General features: G+C 43.4%; 2 protein-coding genes across 2 annotated transcripts; one reads left to right on the forward strand and one right to left on the reverse strand.

Annotated features, from left to right (window-relative positions):
• The first annotated feature begins 2,484 nt into the window (after positions 1-2,484).
• Positions 2,485-9,921, forward strand: LOC105739302. The gene is made up of 3 exons (XM_012504652.1): positions 2,485-2,589; positions 3,508-3,658; positions 9,503-9,921. Exons 1-3 carry the CDS (start codon positions 2,487-2,489, stop codon positions 9,699-9,701), a joined length of 453 nt encoding a protein of 150 aa, XP_012360106.1. The 5' UTR covers positions 2,485-2,486; the 3' UTR covers positions 9,702-9,921.
• On the reverse strand, positions 3,125-14,205 carry TAT (tyrosine aminotransferase). Its single transcript, XM_003262969.4, has 12 exons — positions 14,090-14,205; positions 13,261-13,507; positions 13,002-13,106; positions 11,022-11,089; positions 10,013-10,171; positions 9,669-9,807; positions 9,092-9,144; positions 8,165-8,317; positions 7,754-7,882; positions 7,340-7,423; positions 6,195-6,293; positions 3,125-5,770 (listed from the first exon to the last, which is right to left on the reverse strand). The coding sequence occupies exons 2-12, from the start codon at positions 13,493-13,495 to the stop codon at positions 5,630-5,632; spliced, it is 1,365 nt and encodes a 454-aa protein (XP_003263017.1). The 5' UTR covers positions 13,496-13,507; positions 14,090-14,205; the 3' UTR covers positions 3,125-5,629.
• Between the last annotated feature and the right edge of the window lie 4,805 nt (positions 14,206-19,010).

Genomic DNA, 19,010 nt, shown 5'->3' on the forward strand with positions numbered 1-19,010 from the left:
AGGGAAGTGATAAATGTCCATGAAATCTTCACAATTTATGTTCAAAGATTGCAGTAAAGACAGGCATAAGAAATTATAAAAGTATTAATTTTGGGAATTGATAAATGTCCACGAAATCCTCATAATTTATGTTCTTCTGCCTCAGCTCCAGCTGGTCCCTCCATTCGGGGTCCCTGACTTCCTGCAACAGAATGCCTTTTATTTCTTTTTCTTGTCTTATTGCTCCGGCCACTACTTCCAATACTATGTTGAATCAAAGTGGTGAAAGTGGGCATCCATGCTTTTTTCCTGATCTTAGAAAAAGAGATTTTAGTCTTTCACCATTGAGTATGAAGTTCAATACAAGCTTTTCTTTTCTTTCTTTGTTTCTTTATTTATTTTGAGACGGAGTCTTGCTCTGTCGCCCAGGCTGGAGTGCAGTGGTGCGATCTCGGCTCACTACAGCCTCTGCCTCCCAGGTTCAAGCAATTCTCCTGCCTCAGCCTCCTGAGTAGCTGGGACTACAGGCATGTGCTACCATGCCCGGCTAATTTTTATATTTTTAGTAGAGATGGGGTTTCGCCATGTTGGCCAGGCTGGTCTCGAACTCCTGACCTCAGGTGATCCACCCACCTTGGCCTCCCAAATTGTTGGGATTACAGGCGTGAGCCGCCTTGCCCGGCCGACATAAGCTTTTCATAAATGGTCCTTATTATTATCTTGAGGTAGGTTCCTTCTGTTTCTAGTTTGTTGAGTGTTTCTATCGTGAAAAGGTGTCAAATCTTGCCAGCTAACTTTTCTACATCAGTTGAGATGATCATGTGGTTTTTGTCCTTCATTCTGTTAATGTGACATATTATATTGATGGATTTTTATATGTTGCATCTCAGTAATAAATCCCACTTGGTCATGGTGTATAATCCTTGTAACATACTGTTGAATTTGGTTTGCTAGTACCATACTAATCTTCTCTGTATTGTTCCAATTTTAGCATATGCACTGCCAAAGGGAACACTCCCACAGCTTTACTTTTTAAATATGGTATAATGTAAAAATACATTAAATTTAGGCTATCAAATGAGTTAAAGACCAAGAATTCTTTTCTACATTTGAAACACACAAAAATTAAGACATACATGTGCTAGTTCTTCTGCTTATTGTTTTCTTTGAGGAATTGGGCATCACCTCCTAAATAGCTTCAACCTTAACGTTAGCAAATGACTGACTGCCTCTTTGGAAGGTGCTGTGAAACAAGTTGGCCTATAGAGAGCATCTGTATTTGCAGGTTCCATAACATTATATGAAACTTGTTTGTAAATAAACCTAAATTGTTTAAAATAAATAAGGATATAAATAATATGTACTGAGAATTCAGTTCTTTTCCAACATATATGCAATAATTCAAACTTTAGGGTACGTAAAATACAACACCTCATGCAGAGTAATGTGCAGAATATGCGGAGTAACAAAAATTCTCTCCTTGACCAAACTCTAGCCAGGCTCCTCTGAGCCATTTGTGGACTAGGCCTCAACAGACTTGAACAAAACCCTAACACAGTCTCTAACAGTTCAAGGTAGCATCTCTAGGATGACTCCAGCCCCACTTTAAAGGGCCTGCCTGAAAAAACTCAGGCTGCCAAAGGAATTTACTGTTCCAGCCAACACCTTAAGATATGGTCCCTGTCTCCCAGCCTCTGTGGGAGGATAAAAGCCTAACTTCCAGAAACACCATTTAACAAACCCAGATGGGTTTCACGCGGACTAACCCCTACTTTGCACTTTTTGTAATCTTTCACGTCCCTCACTCTTCTGAGCGCCCCCTCATTCCTCTCCCCTTCCCTATTCCCCCATTTTTCCTTTAAAGTCTGAGTAACATTTGTACAAATCAAAGTTGAGTTCAGTGCGTGCTGGACTCCTCCTCACTCCATTAGTATATTACTGGTTAAAACCTGTCTCAACCGCTTTACTGTCCTGCTTTGTCTTTGACAAGAGCACGGGGGTGGATTTATTTTTCTGGCTCAGTAGAGATCCTAATGTCAGGCACTGCGGACGGTGAGGGCCACGATTCTTTGGAGAAAAGTTCCAGGGGCCTATACCACTGGAAACTAACACCAGCTAATGGGATTTTCTGCTCTGCGTCACAACTCCTGGAAGTTGCTGGTTCTGATCTACAGCTGAGAAAGTTAACAGGTGATTACAAAGCCTAGGATGTTTTGTCAACTTCCTGGAACAATTCCACCAGTCAGAGCCCAAACCGGGAGCAAAGGAGGAAGAGAAACTCGAAGCAGGGTGTGACCAAGGTAGGCAGGCTGAAAAAGGAAACAAAATGTAACATCCTAAGAGAATGCAGGGTCCGAATAAAGGAACTAACCCTCACCTGCAGCTCAGATTCTACGCCGGCGCCCGGAGCTAGGCCCTGTTGCCTAGCGACGGCGCATGCGCACTGACTAGCGCAGCCCCCAAACATGCATCCGCGCCTGCGCAGCCGCGGGTTGCCCAGGGTCGGGATGCTGATGTCGGCCGGGGGCTGCTGCTGTGAGGCGCTTGGTAACACCCCGGTCTTGATACTCTCCAGTTACCCGGTAGGCGGGGCTCGGACACAAAGAAAAGGTGAATTCGCAGCTGAGAGCCCTTGTCTCCGATCCTTTTTTTTTTTTTTTGAGGTGGAGTCTCGTTCTATCACCCAGGCTGGAGTGCAGTGGGGCGATCTTGGCTCACTGCAAGCTCTGCGTCCCGTGTTCAAGCGATTCTCCTGCCTCGGCCTTCTAAGTAGCTAGGATTTCAGGCGCGCGCCGCCATGCTCGGCTAATTTTTGTATTTTTAGTACAGTCGAGGTTTCACCAAGTTGGTCAGGCTGGTCTCAAACTCCTGACCTCGTGATCCGCCCGCCTCGGCCTCCCAAAGTGTTGGGATTACAGGCGTGAGCCACCGCGCCTGGCCGTCTCCGATCTTTACACGCATTCCTTGTGTTATCTGAAGACACTCTGACGCCACCACCCAAAGCAACTGGCAGTTGACTCTTGGGAATTTTAAGCTTGTGTGGAAAGCAGCCGCCGCCTGGTAGTTCCTTTTTTATCTAGAGACACTCGACGTGGGGGACACCCCAGCAATGCCATCCCTCCTTTGACCTCCATAGCGCGCAGAATTACAAAGTTGGGTAATACTTTATTTGAAAAAAGGAAAAGTGCACACACACACACACACACTTACATAGGCACAGGATAATCTGGAAGTATGACCAGCAACTGATAACTGATTCCCTCAGGGGAGAAGAAACTAACTGGGTGGCTGAAGGACAGGAATGAGAAAGAAGGATAGTTGCATTTGTTTGTATCGTTTGAAATTGTCCAGTGTGCAGTGTTCAAATGTTTGAAGATCCATTGGCTCCCTTATCAAAATGTAAATACCAAGGAAAATCAGGAATTTAAGAAGTCTAAGAATTTTGTAATGCTGGGTAGAATTTTCTGTACGTGTGAAACTAAAACGTCTTTTGTAAATCACGGAGTCTTCCTGTTTATTTCTGGTTAGAGATCTTTGGGGGCTTGGATGAAGGAACAGGAAAAGAGGAGCCAGGCTTTTTTGGAAAATTGGCGGCGGTGGTGGCATACGGGAAACTGAAATCTTTATCTAATCTCATCCTTTGTATATTCATCTTGGATTTGTTGAAGAAAATTAAAAGGTAAATTTTGCTGTGAGCTCACTGAACTCAAGCTTAAATTGAAAGGGAACATATGCTGTTTATTTTTGTGAAGGACATTAATTGGGTGTGACTGGCAGGGTTGAGACCTGAAGTTCCTCTTTTAGATAAGGAAAATTTCCCTTGGTGAGAAATCTGTAGACTCGTTATGATAGATTCCTAACCCCCAACCTTGAAAGGTAACTTAAGGCTCCCTCCTCTAAGGGAAGGGCTGAAGAAAAAATTAAACAGGCAACTGTGCCTACGAAGATTTGCAAAAAAAAAAAAAACATCTAGGACACTTCTCATTTGCTGGGTCAAGCCAGAACCATCAACTTTGTGACCTAGTGAGTGGTTAGTGGATCTAGGCAAGGGTAGTAACTTGGGACCAGAGGTTAGGGATCCGAAAAGTTGAAAATGTAAAGACAAAGGCCAGAGGTTATAACTTACTGCCTCTTGGTTTGCCTTGTTTGTAAGTAGGAAGCCAGAAGTTGAGCTCCCAAATAAAATGTTTTAGGAATCGTAGTTCTTAAGTAACTCTAAAAGTCAGTACATTTACAAAGAAGTAAATGAAACCTCATAGGTAATGAAACAATGAGACTGAGCAGTGCCTGGGATTAGAAATTCCCAAACGGAGAAAAAAACACATCACAGAAGAGCCATACTTGGTAAAATTTATTTAAAAAAAAAAGAAGAAAAACAATAATTTATGCCCTTGGCAAAATAAAAGATCTTGTCAATATAAATGTTTCTTAGAAAATGTATGAAAAGATAATATATATTAATAAATCAATATTAACATTACAGCAAAAGTAATAATGATTATATAATAATGACAAGTGAAGCTATTTCTGGCCCTTACACAGTAGTATTTCTGGAAGGTCTCTGATTCCTGCTTGCTCTAGTACAGGCATGCTCTCACTTTAAGAAAGCCTGATGCCGCTGGGCTTGGTGGCTCACGCCTGTAATCCCAGCACTTTGGGAGACCCAGGTGGACAGATTGCCTGAGGTCAGGAGTTTGAGACCAGCCTGGCTAACATGGTGAAACCCTGTCTCTACTAAGAATACAAAAATTAGCCAGGCACGGTGGCACATGCCTGTAGTCCCAACTACTCGGGAGGTTGAGGCAGGAGAATCGCTTGAACCCAGGAGGCGGAGGTTGCAGTGAGCCAAGATGGCACCACTGCACTCCAGCCTGGGCAACAGAGCAAGACTCCATCTCAAAATAAAGAAAGAAACAAAGAAAGAAAAGCAAAGCTTATATTGAACTTCTCTAAAAAAAAAAAAAAAAAGGAAAAACAAAAAAAAGAAAGCCTGATGCACACAAATCTAAATTTAGGAAGTCGATCAATTAAAGGATATTTATTTGCATCACAAAATAATTCTTTACTCCCCCCAAAAATCAATAAAAAGTTCAAATAGCAACTTTTCCTAACGTGTTTAAAATGTAATTACCAAATACATGTGTCCCCAACTTCTTTCCAGTTATAATTCTATTGCATAAAGTGAGGTATACCTGAAGTGAGGCAATAAGAGAGTTGAGCTTCAGACCTGCCTGGAGAGAGCGTGTTCTTTCTTAGAGTCTGAGGAAATGGTTGGGGGCACAAATTCTCTCAATCTTTTTCTTTTCTCTCATCCTGAGCTCTTATCTTCTTGTCTCAACTGCTTTCTGGTAAACTTTGTTCACCTGGTACTTTCAAGAAAAAAGGGAGGAAATCTTACGAGAGGGAGGCAGATTAATGAATTAGTGAGTCACTCTAGCAGCGCAGAGCAAGGGAGAATCTGCGATGTGAATGAGGAGGATCTGAATGTGGGTGTGGTTGTACTTGGGGAAAAGCAGGAACAATCTTGAACTCTTGACATGGTTCATTTGAGGCCCCTCTCCCAGTAGGGCCACCTGAGTCCCTGAGGAGCTGCAAGGCCTAGTCCAGCCCTCCCCAGATGGGACACATCCTCAGGAGAATGGATGCAGGCCTATTTATCACACTCCTCCTGGCTGCCTTCAGCACAATGGTAGTGCTGCTCACAGAACTCCTGGATCCGGCTGCACGCCTCCAGCATCATCACCTCGGGGACTGTGATGACCACTCGGATGAAATTCGGGTACTCAAAGCACTGCAAAAAGAAGAGCCTGTTACTTTCAGAGCAATTGAGTCTGGTACTGGACCACCCTAAAATGGTCAGGACCCTGATCCACAAGAAGTGGTACCATTTCATCAGGGCCATCAGTTCATTCAGTTCCCATGACTGGGATGCTAAGTCAGCAACTGAGTTCATTCATCTTAAAAGGTCTTGTAGGACAGGCTCAATTTCCTCTCACCTAGAACGTTTGTTTACAACTTTTCTTCCCAGTATGGATGGGATTATGGGGGGGGTGAAGCAAATTTTAAATAGGATCCATGAGACACATCAGTTTGAATCTTATCAAATGAGAAGACATTTTGTTGAAGGAGAAAAGATCAGGCTAAAAACCAGCTCAGAGCTTGCTTCTGGGGCTCTAGAAACTGTTGAGAATGTCCTGAGAGACACAGGCACCCACCGTTGCTGGGAGGCAGTGGACAGATTGCTCAGCAACTAACCGCTCCGTGAACTCCACATCGTTCTCAAATTCTGGGAAATGTTCCATCTCAATTCCAACCTATACCAACAGGAGGGAGAGGCCAACTTATCAGAAGGAGGGAGAACAGGCCAATTTCCTATGCCAGAAATTAAGGTAGGGGCTACTTTAAAAGATACCTTGGAACTGTACTACTGATCACTGATAAATAAGAGGGCTAATATTTATGGAATTTTTCTCAGGGAAGAGAGGATATATTTTTATTAATAATTTATTAAAGAATTCCTTCCCTGACGCTGATAAATAAAAGCTGGAAATAGAATGCCAGTATGTCTCAAAAGAGACACTATTGGCATTAGGACCAGGCAACTCTTTATGGCATGAGACTAGCCCACCCCTTCCAGGATATTTAACATCCCTGACCCACAAAATGGCAGCCCCTAGTCATTCTGAAAACAAACAAACAAAATTCCCATACATTCCCAGATACCTTTAGGGAACCAGTATCACTCCCAGTTGAGAATTACAATGGTATGAAAAGCCTCTTATTTGTGTCTTAAATCTTCCCTGTATCTACGTATGTAAAATGATTCTCTGTACTGAAGAATTAAATCTTTTTTTTTTTTTCTTTTCAGATGGTGTCTCTGTCTCCCAGACGGGAGTGCAGTGGCACGATCATGGCTCTCTACAGCCTTGACCTCCCAGGCTCAAGTCATTCTTCCATCTCAGCCTCCCAGGGAGCCGGGACTACAGGAGTGTGCCCCCGCGCCCAGCTAATTTTTTTTATTTCTTGTAGAGACAATAGGGTTTCACCATGTTGCCCAGGCTGGTCTCTAACTCCTGCGCTCAAGTGATCCGTCCACCTTGGCCTCCCAAAGTGCTGGCATTGCAGGCGTCAGCCACCATGCCCTGCCTAATTAAGTCATTTAAAGAGTTTTATGAGAACTGATGGAGGCTAAATTACCTCAGCGGGACAATTCAGAATAAGACAACTCCTAAAGTGCTTGGCTCAGGAGGCTAGCTGGTTGTCTTTGTACCCTGCGTGACTGCCTGTGGCAATTCTGCTGAATGACTGCCCTTTGCCTTACAACATGCATTGACCTAGTGCCTGCCACCCACATACTCACCATGAGGTACATGGCCCCAGAAGGGCGGACTGGCTGGAGTCCAGGGATGGCAGCCAACGCCCCATAACAGAGATCAGCACTGGACTACAAGAGGAGGCAAGGAGAAATCAAGGATCAAATTTTAAGTAAAAGAAAAGCCAAGCCATTAAAAATAGACCCCTTATGGAAGAGTGGGAACGTAGGTGTGATGTTCTGGCATAAGGAGTGAAAAAGAAAAAGCTCTATTACTTGAAGCTTTTCACCGGGGCAGAGAGAATGGCCGGAAGTGAGAAACGTGTGTGTGGATGCTTACACTGATGCCGTCTCCTAATATTGGAACGTGGCTCCAGAAAGGAGAACCAATTATTCCTAATTCCACAGGCAGCATTCTCTGACTCCCAAACTCCCAAAGTGGAGGGCAGGAGCTGCCCTTACCTTGAGGAAGCTCAGAGTGTTGTGGTAAAACTCTCCTGGGGTACGACATAGGATGCTTTTCAGAGCTCCCTGGACAATAGTACAGGGTCCCAAGATGCGCTGACTCAGCTTCACCAGCCCATCTCGGATCTAAAAGACACCCACAAGAAACATGTTGTTTAGCTTTTCTTAAGCATCCCTGTCTTAGGGTTTCTTGTTCTGACGTTTCTATCAGATTTTTAATCTTGGGAAGTGATGGTGTCTAGTGGCATTCTTAGATCAGACCCTCTGGGTTCGTAGCTCAGCTCTGCCACACACCTGCTGTGTGACTGACAAGGAGAAAGAAAAAAAAAGCCTCCCTTGTCCCCACTGTGCTCACGAAGTAAATATATACCCTAAATTACACATACTCTTTCACCATATTGTTATCACCTCATTGCCAAAAATGTCTCTTCGGTCATGAATGAGGATCCAGCCCAACCTCCAGCCAGGAACCAGCCAGCGCTTGGCCAGCCCTCCACAGGACAGGATAGGAACATCAGTGCTGAGGGTGGCCAGTGGTTCATATTTGCAATCTGAAAACACCTGAGAAGAGGCACTTGTTATGGTTGTTTTCTTGTCTACTTCTCACTGCAATGCCAGATCCCGTGGCTCCCACCCATTTCCTTCTATCACTAGGGACAGGTCCTTGGATTAATGGGATCATCCCTACCCTGAAGCATGACTGGGATTGCAAGAGGCTTCGAAAGGGACTACACAAAGCCATTTAATTTGGTGTCTGGACTGGATTAAAGGAAGCCTAAAATGAGGAAACTGACCTTAGCCCAGTAATATTTACAACTCCATGAAGCTGGCTCTATGAAATTACTGTCTATAGGAGTTACAGATTTAAAATATGAGTCCACAACCCCTTATCTGAAATTCCTGGGGCCAGGTATGTTTCATAATGCAGAATGGTTTGGGCTTTAGAAAGGCCATGTAGCACATTTACCATACGTTATGTAACACTCCCAGAGCTGTCTAGGATAGTACCCCTAATCAAGAATATTAACATTTCTGCCATTTTCCCCACACTCTTAACAAATATATAGATCCATAAGTGGGAAAAATAAAAATCTACAAATATCAGGTCAAATCAGGTTTTGTAACCAAATGAATTCCAAGAATCTTTGGATTTCCAAAGTTCTTTGGGTTTCGGAAAACTGGCTAAGGAGTTGTGGGTCTGTATATCTGTAAAAAGTGCAGGGATGCTGATTTGCTGTAATGAAACGATTAGGAGTTGTTTCCGATTATTCCACTTCTAAAGTTCCCATGAACTAATTTGAGATTACTGTAGTGATATATCCTGATCAAACTCACCATGTCTCCATAGATCTCATCAGCTAAGATGGGGACACACTGCCGTGCAGCCACTGAAAATAAAACACGCTGAAATCGGTTTTAATGTGAATTGCTTTATCATGTAATAGTCACATAATATCATGTAATTTCCCTATCCCATAATACTAAGAAGTTACAATTCTTAAAGAGGAAGACAAAAAGCACAAGCAAAGTGTGATTTGCATTTCATGTTTGTGTGTTTTGTCTTCCTATTTAAGAACTGTAAATTCTTAATATACTCTTCCAGAGTGCAGAGCCTGAATTCACCATTTAAGTAACTAGATATTTCAGACCCTATCTTCAACATGATGGGAGTGAAGAGGCAAGTATTATTTCTTTTTCTCCTGGGAGTAATGAAGAGACAAGTATTTCTTCTTTTTCTTCTTTTAGGCAAGGCCTACCACTCCTATGGCACAGTATTGATGAGAGACATCAGTGGAGCTCCCCACCTCCACCCCAGGCTTGGAACTTAGGGAATGACTGGTTTTTGTCATTTCACACAACAGCTGAAGGATTCTGTCCCCACCTCGTCCTCTGTGAAGTCTGCTGGACGTACCTGCCAGAATCTTCTGAAGATGACGTTTGCTGAACACTGACCCACAGGGGTTTGATGGATTATTGACAATGAGACAAGCTGTCTTTTCATCAATCAGAGATTCCAGTTGTTTCAGGTCAATTTCCCAAGACTTCTCTGGCTGGAGAGAAAGAAAGGATGAGACTAAGATGATTCTGAAACATTTAGGGGGAATCCTCACTTATCTCAAGGGTCCAATGTAAGCAATAAAGTCTGTCTCTGGCTTCAACCACCACTTTGAGACCTTCCTCTGCTGAAGTAATGGTCATATATTTTTTACAGGTTAGTAACTGAGCATTTGAGTCTAAGATTAAAAAGTCATTTACCAACAAATTGTAGAGTTTGACCTCAATTCCCATAGATTCAGCCAGAGTCTTGTAGAGAGAGAAACCAGGTCTTGGAACCAGGATGTTTTGCCCTGGGTTGGCCAACACAGCTAAACAAAGTTCAATAGCTTGACTGCAGCCACTTGTCAGAATGACATCCTGTGAAGGAAGTAAAAGGTTAATTTCATTAGGGGTTCCAACAGCAACAGGAGAAAAGAAGTTGTCAGGTGGGTGAGTTGGGAGCAATTGTGAACTTCCTTTAACAAGTTGTAAGTAGTAGGAAATGTACTAAGCCAAAACCAAAAGAAATTTATATATGTTGATAACTATTGTTGAAATGTTGGCCACTTAAATCACTTTGAAAAGGACAGGTTGGCTGTGACCCAGCAGACTTCCATGAGAGAGCATGCTGGCCTTGGACCTTTTTCGCTTGGTTATTTATTTACTTTTGGCCAGAGATTTGAAGCCTGGCTCTTCTTTGACATACAGGTGACAGACACACATTATGTTAGAAAATGCTGACCCCACACAGTAGACTATAGAGGGAAGGACATCATTTAAACTTGGCACTGCCATCAATTCAATATGTCCTGGTACTTCTGTCTTTCTCTCTAAATGACCTTACAGTAAATGAGAAAAGCTACAATTTTTTTTAAAAAAGAAAGATCCTATTGGTAAATTTTTTTAAAATAATTTTTTAGTGTTTATGAGTTTTTCTCAAATGATCTTTTACAGACAATCAAATATAGGTGCTGTCTGGATCCTTTCGGCCTCCTTGAGACAGACACCACATTAAGTTGTATGGGATGGTCATTATCACACTGTAATGACATTAACTATAATCACTGATTAGTGACCCCAACTATATGAGAAGTCTTCTAATTGCTAAAGGGAAATTGTTCTCAGCTTTTCCCCCTCTGACACCCGTACTTCTTGTGGAACAGAAACAAGGAAAAGGGGATAGTTTGCCCTAAATTGCTTCCAAGCTGGTGTCTTGTATAAGGCTCACCTTAGCTTCTAGGGGTGCCTCGGGACAGTGGTAATAAGAAGCAATCTCCTCCCGACTGGATAGGAAGCCTGAAAGAAAAGAGTGGAAAGTGGAGCTTTTTTGGTTTTTAAAGACTGTGTCTCACTCTGTCACCCGGGCTTGGAGTACAGTGACACAGCCATAGCTCACCGTGGCCTCAAATTCTGGGCTCAAGGGATCCTCCCTCCTCAGCCTCCTGAGTAGCTGGGACTATAGTCGTGCTCCCCCACACTCAGCTAATTTTTGAATTTTCTTGTTTTGTTTTTTGTTTTGTGTGTGTGTGTGTGTGTTTTTTGTTTTTGTAGAGACAGAATCTCCCTCTGTTGCCCAGGCTGATTTCAAACTCCTGGGCTCAGGGGGTCCTCCCACCTCAGCCTCTTGAAAGTGCTGGGATTACAGGGGTGAGCCACTGTGCCTGGCCAGAAGATGAAGTTTTCATCCCTCAACTGACAGCTATGCCCTGGAGGCCCAGCATGGGCTTCAGGCTGCCTCTGCCCCTGCTCAGAGGGCATTCTATTTAGTTCAGCTCTCAGCCACTGTGGATAAAGGAGATTCACTTCACGTTTTGTTTTACAATTTTAGTATAAGCACGAATGTATAAATGATAACAAGGAAGAGCTCCCCAAATACTCTGCACCATCTTGATTTCTGTGATTATGTTTTATTCTGTGTAATACAAGGATTTCTATTATTCCTAAATCTTTTTTAGGGACTATATTTTTTAAGAAGTTGTAATCGCCAGGCGCGGTGGCTCACGCCTGTAATCTCAGCACTTTGGAAGGCCTAGGTGGGTGGATCACCTGAGGTCGGGAGATTGAGACCAGTCTGACCAACATGGAGAAACCTCATCTCTACTAAAAATACAAAAATTAGCTGGGCATGGTGGCGCGTGCCTGTAATCCGAGCTACTCAGGAGGCTGAGACAGGAGAATCACTTGAACCCGGGAGGCGGAGGTTGCGGTGAGCCAAGATCACGCCACTGCACTCTGCCTGGGCAACAAGGGCAAAAATTTCGTCTCAAGCTGGGCGCGGTGGCTCACGCTTGTAATCCCAGCACTTTGGGAGGCCGAGGCGGGCGGATCACGAGATCAGGAGATCGAGACCACGGTGAAACCCCGTCTCTACTAAAAATACAAAAAAATTAGCCGGGCGTGGTGGCGGGCGCCTGTAGTCCCAGCTACTCGGAAAGGCTGAGGCAGGAGAATGGCGTGAACCCGGGAGGCGGAGCTTGCAGCGAGCCGAGATTGCGCCACTGCACTCCAGCCTGGGCGACAGAGCGAGACTCCGTCTCAAAAAAAAAAAAAAAAAAAAAATGTTCAACACTGGAAGTCAAGGAATCATGTACTTTACCAAAATATTCAGGGTAGAAATTTTTAATAGATGGAGAGAATTAAACCTAAAAAGGAGTAATTTCAATCTATCAGAAACAACCTTCTATCCTTCAGTTTGACAGCCCATTTTTTGTTGTTCTTGGGTGTTTATTTGTTTGTTTAACCCCGTTAGTCTTAAACGGTAACAATTGCATTTCAATGTGCTCAGGACCATAATGAAAATAGGCCTTCAATACATAGAGAAGCAGAAATGAAGCAAAGGAGCTATTTACACAGAGCAATAAGCAAATCCATTTAGGACCTAGAGGCTCAGCAAACACGAAGCTCCTGCCAGACTCAAGGCCCTTCAGATTAGAACTAGTAATGACAGGAGAGGAGCTTTACTTGACAAGTATGTTTGGGAGCCTAGAGGGGAAGTGCCCATATGCCAAAGAAAGCCCGGAAAGAAGTTGGACCTTGATGCCTTGTATTTAAGCATCCCAAGACCTCTTTCCCAAATCCAAAGGACCATGTAATCTTAGCCTCTCCTTAGGAATTATGCATCAGGAAAGTGAAGAGGATTGCTAGACATTTAGTCTAGAGCACTAAAGATTTGGCAGTCACCAGGTATGGAGTCTCAGGAGGAGCTTACCGACGGATGGGGCATAGCCATTATATTTGCCCGAGTCCAGGGCATCTTTCATTGCCTGGGTAACTTCAGGGTCTGTAGGCAGGTTTCCAAACACAGTAGGGTCCCCTTTTTATGGGAGGAAAAAACAAAAGGAGCCAAGAGGTTATTCTCCCATGTTCAGTACTCAGACTCACCCCCAACTGCCATCTTCTGCAGCCAGCCTGTGAACATGAGAGTAGAGGAGGACACTGACAGCCCCTTAGTAGTGTCCCCAACTCACCAATGGACAGGGAAATCATGGTTTTGCTTGGATTTGGTTTCACCTTCATGTTGTCCACAATGGCTCGGATGGGGTTGAAAGTTTTGTTGACCATGTCTGAGGGCCTCACAGACCACCTGGCCTTCCTGCCTTTCATTTTTCCCGGCACAGAGCTTCTCCCACCGACGTTGACATGCACGTCCAGAATTGAGGGGAGGTTGCCTTTGCTGCTCATCTGAATCACGTGTGGGTCCATCACTAGCGAAGACTGCGAGGGGAAAGAAGGTCCCTGTGATGTTGAAAACATAGCGCTGGGGGAGAGAGGAGCTACATTTCGATGTAAACACTGGGTGACTTCACTAAAAGTGTCTTTCCAAACTCTGTCTTTATTTTTTTTTCTACTTTCTCTTGTAAAGTAGCTTTACTATGAATGACGGGAGTTTTAAGAGTTTTTACTGAGATGGAAAATAAAGCAAGAACCCATTCTACTTAAGTAGGATTTGCTACACGCATCTGCAATTCCTGTCAAAGCTTAACCATGCTCTATGTGAAACCAAGAAGGAATAACATGAAAATTGTTAATCAATCAAAGCATAGGTGCTCCCTCCTTTCCATGAGAGCCTATCCAAGAAAATCTACCTAATGCTTCTTGTCATCTGCAGAGGACCAGGAAGAACCACTCCATCTTGTTAGAAGTTCCATGTAAATATCATTGTTAGTAAAAGTAAAACCTTATCCCATAAGCATCTTACAGCCCTAGTTGGAAAAAGAAATCAATACACCAAAAAGAAAAAAACTAACAGCCCAATCAGTCACCACCGCCTGATCAGCCTGGGCTTGAGAATTTTACCTTCCAAGTAAAGGAGAAAGCAGCCTCCAAGAAGCCAACCCCGAAAGCTCCCTTAGCTCTTCTTTGACAGGTTACAGCGGCAATGAACTCAGATGCAAATCCTAACTCCTGAAATAGTCTCCACAAATGGGCGTTGGGCTTGAAACTTTCATGCCATTGGTTGGAATGACAGCTCAGCAGCCAGCCCTCCCCTCAGCTTCTTTCCTCCTCTCCCCTCCTCATTGCCTCTCATCCCTAAGCCCACCTCCCACCCTCAAAGCAGGAATTTGTCCTCACTTCAAACATCTGGAATTCTCCTGTGTTAACTCTTTCTGGGCACTTGGCGAGATGGCTTGAGAACATCTACTGTCAGAGAGTAGTTCTGATTACAGTTGATAGCTTTTATTAAATTTTTTTTACAAAACAGCATGTTAAAATTTTAACAGTACAGAAATATATAAAGTAAGAAGTGAGCATTCTTCCTTGCACTGGCTCCCTGTACACTTCATTCTCACTCCCAGGGGTAGAGGGTGGTAATGGTCAGGCTCTTTCTCTCCATTCAGAGATAGACACATTAGATATAGGTGCATAGATACATAATTTTATAGATTTCAAAACACAGATAGGATCGTGCTCTACACCTTGTTTGGCAACATTTTTTTTAACTTCCTACATCTTGGATGCCCCTCCTTGTCAGTCCACAAAGTTTTGCTCCAACCAGAACAAATTGGGCACTTAACTTCCATTCAGCAAATATCTGAAAAGCACACGATGTCCAAGGCAGCTGAAACCTGTGCAGTTTTATCCTTGCACTGTGCGTGAATTCTTCATTTACCTCCTGTGGTTGTTGGAAGAATTTTAAATGTCAGGTGCGATCTACACAAAACAACTTTGCTAAGCAAGACACAAGGTCCACAGCCAAAATCTCAACATTCCTGTGAGCAGATGGAAAATGCCACCCACTGAAGGGTTAAGAGAAGCCTCAGTGATCTCCCCAGGGCTCAGATCCTATCTGTTTATTTGCTGGAAGACAAAGATTTTTCACATCAATTTGTTCTTCTCCATTCACTTTTCAGGGAGTCAAGCCTCCAGTGGGGCTGAATACAGTAGTCCCCCCCTTACCCACAGGGAGCACACTCCAAGACCTCCAGTGAATGCCTGAAATTATGGATGTCTGAAACCATGGGTAGTACTGAGCCCTAGGTACACTATGTTTTCTCTTATACAGTAATGGCAGGTAACGTCTATAGCATGGATACACTAGAAAAAATTATTCACGTCTTGGGCCAAGGGCATCCTTGTCATAAATGTTAGTTTACATATTTTATTATTTCCTTAAGACAGATTTCTATACATGGATTGTGTTGCAAAGAATAAGCATTTCTCTTTTACATTTTTAGTAAATATGATATATCCTTATATAATAAATTCAAACAGAGATGTACATGAATTAAACCCTGATCACCTTCCCTCCCTGCATTCTCATTTCATATAAAAAAATCATTTTTAGTCATTTCTTGTGTACCCTTCCAAATGCTTTCTATGTTTATTACAATACGTATAAAGCTGGTTTGGGAGTTGCTAAAAAAATAGAGACTAAACATGGTCTATAGTTGCACTGTCTAATATTGTAGCTACTAGTCATAAGTGGCTGTTGAATACTTGAAATGTGGCTGGTCTGAATTAAGATGTGTTGTAAAATACACATCAGGTTTTGAAGACTTAGTATAAAAAAAGAATATTAAATATCTCGTATAATTTTATATGATTACATGTTTAAAGAATATTTGGGGGCTGGGCGTGGTGGCTCACACCTTTGGTAATCCCAGCCCTTTGGGAGGCCAAGGTGGATGGATCACTTGAGCTAAGGAGTTCAAGACCAGCTAGGGCAACATAGCGAAACCTTGTCCATACAAAAAGATACAAAAACTAGGCAGGCATGGTGGCATGAGCCTGTAGTCCCAGCTACTTGGGAGGCTGAGGTAGGAAGATCACCTGAGCCCAGGAGGTCAAGGCTGCAGAGAGCTGTGATCATGCCATTGCACTCCAGCCTGGGTGACAGAATGAGACCTTGCCTCAGAAAAAGAAATATATATATATATTATATATATATATAAAATGTATTTTATTTTACTCAGTACACCACATATATAATAAAATATATATAATAAAATTTATGTATGGTGTACTGAGCAAAATAAAATACATTCTTAAAATTAATTTCACCTATTTGTTTTTATATCTTAAAATATTTCTGTTAGGAAATTTGAAGTCACTATGTGGCTTGCATTCTGTCTATTGGACAGGGCTGTTCTGTAGCTTGCTTTTTTAAAAATCTTAATAATGTGTGGGCCAGGCGTGGTGGCTCATGCCTGTAACCCCAGCACTTTGGAGGCCAAGGCAGGCAGATCATCTGAGATCAGGAGTTCAAGACCAACCTGGCCAACATGGCAAAACCCCATTTCTACTAAAAGTACAAAAATTAGCCAGGCACAGTGGTGTGCACCTGTAATCCCAGCTACTCAGGAGGCTGAGGCAGGAAAATCGCTTGAACCCAGGAGGCGGAGGTTGTGGTGAGCCGAGATCATGCCACTGCACTCCAGTCTGGGTGACAGAGTGAGACTCCGTCTCAAAAAATAAAAAATAAAAATAAATAGCCTGGTGTGGTGGCTCACGCCTATAATCCCAGCATTTTGGGAGGCCGAGGCAGGTGGATCACGAGGTCAGGAGACAGAGACCATCCTGGCTAACACCGTGAAACCCTGTCTGTACTAAAAATACAAAAATTAGCCCGGCCTGGTGGCAGGCCCCTGTAGTCCCAGCCACTTGGGAGACTGAGGCAGGAGAATGGCGTGAACCCGGGAGGTGGAGCTTGCAGTGAGCTGAGATCTCAACGCTGTACTCCAGTCTGGGTGACAGAGCGAGACTCCGTCTCCAAAAAAAATAAATAAATAAATAAAAATAAATAACGTGTGAACAGTTTTTCCATTTTCATACAGAGAGATCAACTTCGTTCTTTTTAATGGCTGCATAGTGTTTATTCTACTGTCATCAGACATGGGGCAGCTTCCAATATTTTTTCCTATTACAAATAAGGCCGGGCGTGATGGCCCACGCCTGTAATCCCAGCACTTTGGGAGGCCAAGACGGGTGGATCACGAGGTCAGTAGATTGAGACCATCCTGGCTAACACGGTGAAACCCCGTCTCTACTAAAAATATAAAAAATTAGCCGGGCGTGGTGGCAGGCGCCTGTAGTCCCAGCTACTCATAGTCCCAGCTACTCGGGAGGCTGAGGCAGGAGAATGGCATGAATCCGGGAGGCGGAGCTTGCAGTGAGCCGAGATCGCGCCACTGCACTCCATCCTGGGCGACAGAGCCAGACTCTGTCTCAATAAATAAATAAATAAAATAAAAAATAAAGCATATCGAATGTCCTTGTACATTCATGACCGATAGAGAACTTTTATGCATATCTTGTTATTTGAGGGATAGTTTCAATGACAGACTATACAAAGACAAAAGCAATGCAAATATGTTTAATTTGAACAACCTCTTAGAGTTCAGACTACCTGTCATGATGATATACTGTGCTTGAGAAATGACACAGGTACCCCAATGAGTGTTACTGCAGTGGTTCTCCAGGTGGACAGAGACTCAGAAGTGTTAAAAAAAAAATTATTCAATAACACTTGTTAAAGCATGGTAAGGCAGACTTTATTCAGGACCATTCCAATAGCTAGATGGCCCACTGCAATGGATTTTCCAGTGCAGAAGAGAGATTGGATTCAACTCCAAAAATGGTGATGGCAAGTGTGGATTTATAGCCAAGGATGGAAAAAGTAAGAGGAATCATCAGGAGTAAGGGGGATTCTGCTAAACTGACCTAGAAGGCCAATGTCAGTGTCATCCTGCTGAAGACAGGCCATGGTGATCAAACATTCCCTGGGGGACAGCAAAGAATGAGGAACTCGGTCAGATATGCAGGGTGGGAAATCTTGCCAAAATGACTCAGGGTTCTTTGCTAAAACTGGATCTTGCAAGGAAGTGCAGATGGGCTTAGAAGAAGATCCAGAAGCCTGACAAAAGTCTGGTCAATCAGAGAATCTTTGTAAGAGGTTGAGACCATTGGTCTTTAAAAGAGATCAAGCAAGGATCAGATTTTTCTCAATGTGAGAAGGCTACTATGACTGATTTCTGTCACTCAAGGTTCAGATTTTCTTTTCTTTTTTTTTGAGACGGAGTCTCACCCTCCTTACCCAGGCTGGAGTGCAATGACGCTATCTCAGCTCACTGCAACCTCCGCCTCCCGGGTTCATGCCATTCTCCTGCCTCAGCCTCCCGAGTAGCTGGGATTACAGGCACACACCACCACACCCGGCTAATTTTCGTATTTTTAGTAGAGATGGGGTTTCACCATATTGGCCAGGCTGGTCTTGAACTCCTGACATCAAGTGATCCTCCTGCCTCAGCCTCCCAAAGTGCTGGGATTACAGGCGTGAGCCACTGCACCTGGCCTCAAGGTTCAGATTTTCAAGGAGACTCAGATCCAACTCCCCCTCCCACATTCACACAGCCTGTAAGATTGGTGCCCTGTCTCCAACTGGACATTAAACCAGGAGACTTAGATTATTCCCTTATAGGTTGTGACCCCTGGGGTCTTCCCTTTTTATCTTGGGAGCTCAGGCATTTTGTTATATTTTATCAAGTATGTCTAAATATTTTTGTAATGGAAGGTTTTCTAGGTTATCCTGTCCTCAATACAGCCAGAAAAGGAAATCTGTCTTCTTCCTTACTTAAAATGTCACTTTGTACTAAATTCCTATGTCTTCTTGAATCTGTTTCTGGCATACGCTATTCCAGAATGTTCTATTCCAGAAGGAACATTCTTACAGTTCTTTATACACACAGCCACGTTGCTTTAAGAAAGGCCATTTACCTTT

The sequence above is a fragment of the Nomascus leucogenys genome, chromosome 2 (genome assembly GCF_006542625.1).
Source record: "Nomascus leucogenys isolate Asia chromosome 2, Asia_NLE_v1, whole genome shotgun sequence".
NCBI classification, from domain to species: domain Eukaryota; kingdom Metazoa; phylum Chordata; class Mammalia; order Primates; family Hylobatidae; genus Nomascus; species Nomascus leucogenys.

What these genes read in the sequence shown, in the direction of transcription:
- LOC105739302 (XM_012504652.1), top strand. Translation starts at nt 2,487, where the DNA reads ATGCTGATGTCGGCCGGGGGCTGCTGCTGTGAGGCGCTTGGTAACACC. An exon ending in GGCTCGGACACAAAGAAAAG is followed by an intron (nt 2,590 to 3,507) that starts GTGAATTCGCAG and finishes ATTTCTGGTTAG; the next exon opens with AGATCTTTGGGGGCTTGGAT. An exon ending in TTGTTGAAGAAAATTAAAAG is followed by an intron (nt 3,659 to 9,502) that starts GTAAATTTTGCT and finishes TTCTTCTTTTAG; the next exon opens with GCAAGGCCTACCACTCCTAT.
- TAT (XM_003262969.4), bottom strand. Translation starts at nt 13,495, where the DNA reads ATGGACCCACACGTGATTCAGATGAGCAGCAAAGGCAACCTCCCCTCA. An exon ending in ACACTCTGAGCTTCCTCAAG is followed by an intron (nt 7,424 to 7,753) that starts GTAAGGGCAGCT and finishes CTCCTCTTGTAG; the next exon opens with TCCAGTGCTGATCTCTGTTA. An exon ending in TCCACTGCCTCCCAGCAACG is followed by an intron (nt 5,771 to 6,194) that starts GTGGGTGCCTGT and finishes TTCTTTTTGCAG; the next exon opens with TGCTTTGAGTACCCGAATTT.